The sequence below is a fragment of the Bos grunniens genome, chromosome X (genome assembly GCF_055505025.1).
Source record: "Bos grunniens cultivar Pamir isolate PY7600 chromosome X, Bosgru_T2T1.0, whole genome shotgun sequence".
Classification (NCBI taxonomy): domain Eukaryota; kingdom Metazoa; phylum Chordata; class Mammalia; order Artiodactyla; family Bovidae; genus Bos; species Bos grunniens.
In genome coordinates, this window is record NC_141194.1 from 104,957,130 (window position 1) to 104,966,494 (window position 9,365).

The 9,365-nt window shown below is 54.8% G+C and overlaps 1 protein-coding gene across 1 annotated transcript; it reads right to left on the minus strand.

Annotated features, from left to right (window-relative positions):
- Window positions 1-4,653: 4,653 nt before the first annotated feature.
- On the minus strand, window positions 4,654-6,240 carry LOC147340990 (heat shock transcription factor, X-linked member 3-like). Its single transcript, XM_086389402.1, has 2 exons — window positions 5,696-6,240; window positions 4,654-5,302 (listed from the first exon to the last, which is right to left on the minus strand). The coding sequence occupies exons 1-2, from the start codon at window positions 6,176-6,178 to the stop codon at window positions 4,766-4,768; spliced, it is 1,020 nt and encodes a 339-aa protein (XP_086245528.1). The 5' UTR covers window positions 6,179-6,240; the 3' UTR covers window positions 4,654-4,765.
- Between the last annotated feature and the right edge of the window lie 3,125 nt (window positions 6,241-9,365).

The following is a 9,365-nucleotide window of genomic DNA, read 5'->3' on the forward strand; positions in this document are numbered from 1 at the left end:
GTGTGTTTTCTCCTCTGGCCAACAAGCAGGCACCCTCTGCTTCAAGTGGTAGAAGTACTTGAGCCCCTTTTTGCTCAGGGATTCCACCCACACTGATGAGATTTGGAGGCACCCAGGAGGGGATGAGTTGGCTAAAAAACTGAATGGTGGAAACTGGCAAGCCTGGGATCCAGTCACATACCCTAGTAGAAGACATAGCAATGACCAAGCCCCAGGGGCCAGCCAGGCTACCTGGGAACCAAGCCAGACCCAGTGAAAAATGTGACCCTTTGTCACTCAGCAGGTGGGCAAAGTTTCAACCAAATGATGATGCTCAGGGCCAGCCAGGGTGTGAGGACATAACACCCTTGCCTGTTGTTGCTGGAATGGAAACGGGGGATGCCTTTGCAGAAGGCCATTTGCTGGTGTGTGTCAGTACCTCAGGTGTGTGTTCTTTGCCCCAGGCCTCCTCCTGCATGGTTTCTTCAGTGAGTGTGTGGTCATCTTGAGTGGCTGTATTGGCAGAATGAGTTTTCCCTTCCCTTCCATCAGGGGGAAGCATCAGTAACTTGTTGGATCCCTGAAACTGGGAGATGTAAACAGACACCGTGTGAGGTGAAAACATGCACATGAAGTTGTGCAGAAGAGGAGGAGTGTACCTAAGGTCCTGGGACTGGAGAAGACATCCCCCCATGCCCCAATTTCCCTGGCAGAGAGATGTCAGGGCAAGGCTGATCGTCTGGCTTCATTTGCCGGCAGTCGCATCAGGATGGCACCTGGTGGCTCAAAGTATGAACCTTGTTGGTTCAGGAGGCCAGCAGCCGAGGTTGAGGTGTTGGCTGACGTTGGCTCTCATGAGGGCTGTGGAGAGAGTCTGTCACATCTCTTCCCCCCTCACTTCCGGGCATTGCTGGCCATGGTGGTCATGTCTGGGCTTGAAGATCTCCACCTTCCTCTTCACCCCGGTTCTCCTGTGTGCCAGTCTGTCTCTAAATATGTCCTTTGTATGGGGACAGCCATCCTGTTAGAGGAGGATCCATCCTATTGAGCTCACTTGACCCCCATCAGCTCTGTGAAGACTTTTTCTTTGTATGTAACATCACACCGAGGTACTTGGGATTGAGACTCCAGCACCTGACTCTGAGGGGACACAATATGATTCCTCACACCCTACAAAGGCTCTCAGGAAGGAACACAATGGAATGTTCCAAGGATGGACGACCTTCATGGCAACCAGGGGTAAATCCAGGGTCGAGGAGAGCAGGCCACCAGGGTGGGAGCCAGATCATGTGGGGCCTTGTGGGCCTGTGAGAACTGCATCTCTGCTGTGCTCGGGGAAGGAAATGGCCCGGAGGCTCTGGGCTGGGTGCTTCCGGGACCGTGTCCCCGTCCTCACAGCCACATGGAAACAGAGGCTTCCAGCCAGGTGCTGAGACCCTGCTCAGGTTCAGGCCAGCGCCTCTGCTCCTCTGCCTCCAACCCCCTCCAGTGAGCAGGGACCCCCCTTCCAGGTATAAGGAAAGAAGTGAGGACAGAGGTGCATGTGGTCAGGTCCCTTGCAGTTATGGGGTATCTCTCTATCCTTCAGTGCCTCCTCAGGTGTCAAACGAGGTGACAGTAACCTAGCGGGTTATTTGAATTCTGTATTTCCCTGCATGGTGCTGTCCCAGACTTTGGCAAGTACAGGGAGCACACCCATCCCAGAGGTTCCTTCTCTTTGTTCTTTCTCTAGGCTCTGGGCAGGGGCCAGGGCATCTGATAACAGTGGAGGCCGTGGTGTGGGAAGGGCTGCAAGGAAGGTGGCTCCCAAAGGCATGGGGAAGATACCTGGCAAGGCTGTCTGAGGTCCAGGGCAGCCCCAGGACAGAAGCCAGGTTGGTTAGCACAGATCTGCCCTCATCAACCCTGGTCTAAGATGGTAGATCTGCAGAGCATGGGCAGGGATGGGCCCAGGAGCTGAGGGGTGGGGTAGGGGCTGGGGGTGGTGTAAGCTAAGCCCAGGACAGTGCCCATCTATGCTGGAGAGGACCAAAACCTGCCCACTGCACTGTGAAGCCAGTGAAGCCTCCCTCCTCAGTGCTCCTAGGGTTTTGGTGCCCTCTGTCTTGGAACTCACCATGTGCCTCTCTCTTGCTGTCCTGCCCTCCTTGCTGACTTCCCCACAGACTGCATGTGAAGGACGGGTATTCTGGGGTACAACCCTCCCATCAGTGGACCCCATGGAGACAGATGGAAAAAGCCAGACCTCTCTGACCCCCCCCCACACACACACACACATTCTGTGTCAGCAGGCTTGGAGGATGCTCGGGCATGTAGAGCGGAGGTCCGGCCCAGGCCTGTGAGTTTGGAGGCTGCTGGGTCAGGCTCCTGACCTTTGTGGTTCTGTGTATCCACAGCCACGTGAAGCCCTTGGAACCCTGGGAGGTGAAGTTCAGCTGTCTGTCCTGACAGCCTTAAGTGGGTTTCATCTTAAATGGTGTCAAGCCCCTGGAGAGGCAATGGCGGCCCGTGTTACATGACCACTGGCACTGTACCCTGGCCATCCACATAGCACACTGGGACTGGGTGGATGTGGCCTGGAGGGAGCTGCTGGGGCAGAGGCTGAGGATGAGCCTCGCCCAGATCCAGGCCTTGCTGCGGGATGGGGACAAGTTCAGCCTCAGTGATCATGGGCAAGTGAGGCCCTGCCCCATGCTGCCTGCATGGCCCCCGGTGCTGCCCTGGATCTCAGCCGGGTTGTGTCCATTTGTTTTCTGTTGAACCAGTTTGTGGGGGGTGGGGAGGCTAAGATTTCTTCAGAGGGACAGCGAGGGTAACTTGGCTGGGAGACAATGGCACGAGGTGCCTGACCACCTCCCTGGCCTCAGTCTCCATTTCTGCTCTGAGCAGAGGTGGGTCTAGGTCTGCACATGCACTTTGTGTGTGTGTGTGTGTGTATGTGTGTGTGTCCTCACGTATGTCTGTGTGCCTGGCAGAGACCGTGAGAGGCAGTAAAGCACCCAGCCTGGGTTCAATACCCACACTGCCAGCAGCCAGGCGTGAGCAAGTACCCTGATTCCCCAGGGGTGAGGCCCCACAGCAACACCTCTCTGCTGGTAAATCCCTTGGGGACCTGATGCCTGCTGGCTCCTGCCGGAGCCCTCTTGCTCTGTCCCTACAGCCTGCAGTGGTCAGACTGAGAACTGGCCATGGCCAGGTGGGTTCATGGAGCACCAGGCCTCTGCCTTTCATTTCACTCCCTCCCTGGCTTGGCCTTGCACCGAATTCCCTTCGCCAAGGTGAGCCCATCTGAAAATGCTCATCCAGGGGACCCGCTTCACCTTGGGTTTCCTCTTAGTCTCTAGCAGGCATGACTTTAAATCACCTTGTTCTCCTTCTGTGTCCTGTCTTTGCACACAGGTCTCCTGGAAACTGGGGACGCTTTGCTGTGCCCAGAAAACCTAGATGCCGATGAGGTAGAGGAGCTGGAGAATCAAGCCCTGCTACCCGACCTTTGACAGAAGTACCTGACTGTGCTCGCCAAGCCCCACTGGCTGCTGCAGCCCGTCCCTGGGAGGGGCGGGAAGGACATCTTCCAGGTGGACATCCCCGAGCACCTGATCCCCTTTGGGCAGGAGGCCTGTCCAGGATGGGCTCTCGAGAGGAAGGTGGCCAAGACACCTGTACATGGTGACACTGTCCAGTCACCACTGCTTCCTGGACATGCCCATCTGGTTCTGTCTCAATCAGCCCCACCCTGGGGTGTGATGCCAACTTGGTGCGGGTTGGGGGTCTGGGATACCCCTCATGTGGTGCAGCTCAGGACTCAGCATGAGTCTCCAGGACTTTGACCTTTATGATAAGATGGCATCGCCACTCGTTTTGGCCCTGCTGGGTCTGGGTGGTTGAGAGAAATGTGTTGTTATGAAACTGGTTAGTGTTTTTCCCTCTCTGTTCTGGTTCAAACTCCCTGATGTCGAAACAGTGTCCGGGGGTGATGGGGGAAGGCTAGGGGCGGGGCTGAGCGTGAGCAGCCAGTGAGGCCTCTGGCAGGCAGAGAGGCCCACAGGCCCAGAAACAGGCCGTGGTTTGTCCTTGCAGGTGACCCTTGCCCTGCTCTAATGTGTCCCTTGGCTCATAAAGCATGTGTGTTGGATGCGGTGCCTGGCTGCCTCACATCCAAAGACAGGCTCCTAAATACACCTGTGAGGGCAGAGTGACAAGGGCTGGTGTTCACTTTGTGGAAACCTTGTACTTGTCTTTGGGTTTGATGTCATGTGTTTGCAAGGCCCTTGGCCGGTGGGGTGACCCTGCTTTCTGGTCAGCCTCTTGAGGGGTGGCCCCTGAATCAACAGCTGGAGATGCTCAGCTGCTGAGCAGAAACTTGTGGCATTGTTGGGGGACCAAGGAGAAGTCCCTTCTGCTTCAGGGTGCATGACTCAGGGAAGGTGACAACCCCAAGGTCAGGAGCCCGGCTGGGCCATCTGCTGAGCAGTGACCAGCCTGTCCTGGCTGGCCTCAGCACTCGGCTAGTGAGCCAGACCCTTGGCCAAGCATGTGAAATGCTGCTGCTTCCAATGAAAAGGGACCACGGGGACCAGACAGAAGCCTGCATGAGGCGTGGGCTTCCAGCCTCATCTGGCTCACCCGGCGCCGTGTGAATAGCATGGACAGACAAAGAACACAGACTCGCAGTTTTCATTCAATTCTTTATTTACTCCTGTGTAGTTTTGCTCCACTTTATTAGAGCCAAAAATCAATTTTTTATGACAAGAGTACTTTTGAGTGTCCCTAATAACCTGAGAGGTCAGGGATTGGGTTTGTCCTTGACCTGCTCACAGAGTACACATGTGTGATCTGAGGACTCTCCCTGCTCCTCCTCTGCCTCAGGGGCCTCGTTTGGGGCCGTGAAGGAAAGGGCTGCCGTCAGGAGGGAGTAACAGGTGTTGTACAAAGCCATCACTGAATCATAATCTGGGTACTCTGGGAGGCTCTCGGGCATTTGCCCTGTACTCCCCCTTCCAGAAGTAGCTGGGGGTGCAGACGTGGTATTGCTGGATGTGCCCTTTCCACTGGGGCCACCCTGCTCCCTGGGGAGATGGTTTGCCCCGGCCCGCCTGGCTACACTGCCCATAGACCAAAGGTGAGAGAGCACAAATGATCGCCGGCTGGGGGTTCTGCGAGCAGGTGGGGTTCCCTTGTGGACTTTCTTGCCCACCTCTTGGGTGCACTGGTTGTGGTGGAGTCGAGGAGAGTGTCTGGTCGCCACCGCTCGCTTCTTTCTCTTTGGGATGTTCTGCAGGAGGAGAGGCTTGTCTCTCTGAAAATTGGAGTTGCGATAGATCTGAAAGAAAACAAATCACTTTAGACAGCAAGGGGGAGAAGAGGCCTTCCTAGCCACCCTCCTCCCCACCACCGTCCCAGCCATGCCTATGTATAGAGACAAGATCTCTTCATTGTGGAAGGTTATGAGGCCCTAGCATGTTGCTCCCTAGAGTGCCCCTGGGGCCATCCTCACTTGAGGTGTTACTGGCGGTCCCTGACATTCAGTGGCCGCTCAGGGTCTGGAGTCACCCCTGTGGATCCTGTCTAAGGTGGGTGGTGAAACAAGACAGACCTTGTGTTCTCCTCTTTCCTTAACCACCCTCTCATGAGAACAACGTTCCCCTGGGAAATGAAACCCGTCCAGCACTCAGCTTATCTAGTCTAGCCTCCCCAAAAGGACTTTCTACATTACCATCATCTTCTTCCCTGCAGAGTGATCCGAAGGGGAGATTTTACTGAAACCATACAGGTTCAGTTCACGGATGAAGCTCTTGATGCTGTCTGTCTCAAAGATCTGGTCTGCACCTCTGCGCTGGAGGACCTCTGTCTGGAAGAGATCTGCCTCAATGACCACCATGTCTCCCTCATCGTTCCAGCGCACAGAGGTGAAGGCCTCATCCTCCACGATTCTCCAGAGCTTCCTGGGGAAGGACAGCCCAAGGAAGGTGTTGTTCTCTTCCTTGCTGGCCATTTCTGGCTTCGGGCCCTGTGGGGGCAGATTGTCATGGAGACCTAGATCTGGGCTCTTGGGTTGGTCACCCTGCTTCTCCAAAGTCTCTCCTGAATCAACATTTAGATCTGGGGAGGAATCATGGGGGTCCCCTGCTGCAGGCTCCCCACAAGTTAGTGGGGCCAGCGGGGCTGTGTGTGCCTTGTGGGAGCTCTGACTAGCCATAGAGCCAGTCTAGCTCAGGAGCATTCTCTACCCCAGCAGTGAATGCTCAGGGCAGAAGGGCCTCAGGCCAGGGTCGGGGTGCCCCATAAATACTCTCTGGAGATTCTAGAATCTGGGTCATGGGCCAGGCAGCCAATTAAGTGGTCAGCTTCCTTAACTGTTTCATGATGTCACAAAGGTGATGTGGAGAGGCAGCCCTGGCTCAGTGTGGGGGAGGGGTCTGGGGACAGAGATGGATCCCCAGCTGGTCTCTTTTCTGAAAGTACAGAAAAGTATGTTTCAGGTTGCCTGCAAAGGCTCCCGTCTGCTGCCAGGTGCCTTGTTTCAGGGGACTAGGCCCTGTATGGGTTGACAAATGTGCCCCTGGCCTCACCCCCTCCCTACCAACGGGCAGGCCTGTGGTTGGCTTTTGCTTAAGGGCCAGGCCCTGGCGAGTCCTGGCTTAGTTACCACTGTGAGAGATCCCAGGGGTCAGATGGGCCCCTGGCAACTGTCCCTCCCAGAAGATGGGATCCTTAGTGGGCTGGTTAGCCTAGCCTGTGTTGGTGGTCCCACCTCCCCACCCTCTGGCCTTGGCCGTGCCCCTCTTCTGGCTTTGTTGTCTTCTGGCTGGTGCTGCTGGTGGGTTTGTCCTACTCAGATGGCCCCAAAGTCAGAGTCCTGTTGTCCTGCCCCCTCCACTCCCTAGGTCGAGCTCTCCCCAGAGTAGGGCTGTGCTTGAGCACAGTGTGAGCAGCCTCAAGTTCCACTTGACTGTTCCCCAAATACCTGAGACAAAGACTCTCCAGGATGCCACATGGGAGGGCACAGCCATGTGCTTTGCTGAGTTTGCAGCCTCCCGAGCTCTGCCCACCCCCAGACAACATCCCACTGCAGATCATAGGCTGCTGTCTTCAGTTTCCATTTCTTCCCATAAAGACTGCTCTCCTGGCCCTAGAGTGCTCACTTTTGGAACACCTGTATGTGTGCTTTTCTTGTCCCCTGCCCAGAGCCTCGAATTCAGCCTCCCCGGAGGCTGCCTCAAAATTACTGTTTCCTTCATAAATGGGTTGATTGGGCTTCTGCTACCCCTGATCCTGGCCTCCCATGTCCAACTTGGGTGTCTGTGGGTACCTGCCCTTTGAAGGACTTGACTGGGGGCTCAAGGTACAGCCTGTTCTATTGAAAACAAACATTTCACTGGTCCTCTCTGAGGCCAGCTCTGATCTTCTCCGCCCCTGCCCCTGTCCCCACCACCACTGTGGACTTGTTCTCCCTTACCTAGATGGCAGATACATCAAATGATTTTGTTGGCTCACTGGTTAGGCACCTTTCAAGGGGCTTCCTTTACAGACGCTCACTCCCAGAGACATGTCAGACTTGTTGAGCTAGATGTCACCAGAGGAAGCCCCCATCTACCTGTATTTGAAAATGGATGAGTGTCCATGTGTGGGAGTGGACAAAACTCCATTGAAAGTCACCTGTCTTCAGTGCACATGGGTGATAGGGCAGTGGGTTTAGAGATGTTTCTTCTCTGACCTTTGTGGCCACTGTTCTTCAAAATCACCATGTAGGGAACAGACTGGCACCTTGGAGAGGCCAGTGTGTGAGGACCCTAGGGCACTGTCCCCCTAGAGAAAGTGGAGTTCTGCCACTCAGTGGAGTCATTTGCCCTGTGTGAGGGCCACTGCCTGGTGTCTGAAAGGGGAGAGCTAAGAGGGTGTGGAAGAGGCTTGCCCAGGGGCCTTTCAGCCTGAGGACTGGAGGCTAGAATGGAGCTTGCAGGCCACGACCTGAGTTTGCTCCCTTGCCTTTGCACTGTTAAACAGGTTGACAAAACATTCCTTTAGGTAGGTTCATCTGACTGGGACACGACCCTGAAGGCTGTGATCATCAGTGGGGGACCCTGTTGGCTCCTCTGAAGGGGACTAAAGACCGTGGTATTTGTGGCAGCCTGGCTAGGTGGCCATTCCTGCCTGCCCCCTCTCTGGTCCCCTCCTCACCCCCTGTGTTCTGAGGGAGCTGCCTTTTCTGGTACCCCTCCTTCAGGCACCATGTGGGCCCTGGCAGTGTGTTTGTGTGGCACCAAGTTTTTTAAGCTGTGGCTCAGGATACTTGCGTTGTGTACACACAAGCACTCATGATGTCCAAGGCCTGCCTTTCTCAGCCTCACTCTCCTGCCTCTGCCCTTGGCATCCCCACATTGGAGTCCCCAGCCCAGAGGCCCTCCAGCTACTCCCCACCCTCACTGCGGCTAGTGTGAGGAGCCCCATGTGTTGGGCTGCAGGATGCACCTGAGGGATGCGATGCATCTGGAAGGGCCTGGCCTCTGTTGGCACTGTGATGGTGGGGCAAGAATCTCTCACACTGTTGCCTTCAGACACTCCTCCACTCTCCACTGTGGGAAGGGGTTGGTTGGTCTGTGGTCCAGGCCATGTCCGAGAATATGCACTTCAATAGGATGTGGAACAGCTAATCAGCCAAACATGATGATTCATATATAAAACTAGTTAACTTTTCCAGTTAGACCATAGTGGACCATAGTGTTATTAGCTCAGTTGTGTTCAATTCTTTGAGATTCCATGGACTGTAAACCACCAGTGTCCTCTGTCCTTGCGATTCTCCAGGCAGGAATACTGGAGTGGGTTGCCATGCCCTTCTCCAGGCGATCTTCCTGACCCAGGGCTAAAACCCAGGTCTCCCACAATGCAAGCAGGTTTTTAACCTTTGAGGTACCCCAGAAGCCCCATTTCCAGTTAGAGCGCCTGTTAAATTTGGTTGTTGAGGAGTGTTCCAGCAGGAAAAAGCTGCTCCAGGAAAAGCAAGAACCACTCTTTGTCTCTGTCCCAGCCTGTCTTCCATCCAAACCATTATATTCCTTCATTGCAGCCCCAACAAAGATCAGGTCGTTGATTAATGGCCAATTAAAAAATGAGATAATTTAAAGCTCATTAACACCTTACGTTCTGGATCCCTGGTACCAGGAAAGAGAGGGTAGTTCATGGATTGCTTGGGCATCACTTCAAAGGGAGTGTGACCAAAGTTCTCCAGGATTCCTTGCAGATATGGGTGGAAAACACATCCTTTACCCCTGTGGTCAATAGCAATGTGCCAAGAGCCAGGACCCCTTCCTTCCTGCCCCAGAAGGAGATGTCTCTGGGGTTTATCCAAGATGCAAAAGGACACCTCACAGCAATGATCCCTTTCA

What these genes read in the sequence shown, in the direction of transcription:
- LOC147340990 (XM_086389402.1), bottom strand. Translation starts at nt 6,178, where the DNA reads ATGGCTAGTCAGAGCTCCCACAAGGCACACACAGCCCCGCTGGCCCCA. An exon ending in CTGCAGGGAAGAAGATGATG is followed by an intron (nt 5,303 to 5,695) that starts GTAATGTAGAAA and finishes GTTTTCTTTCAG; the next exon opens with ATCTATCGCAACTCCAATTT.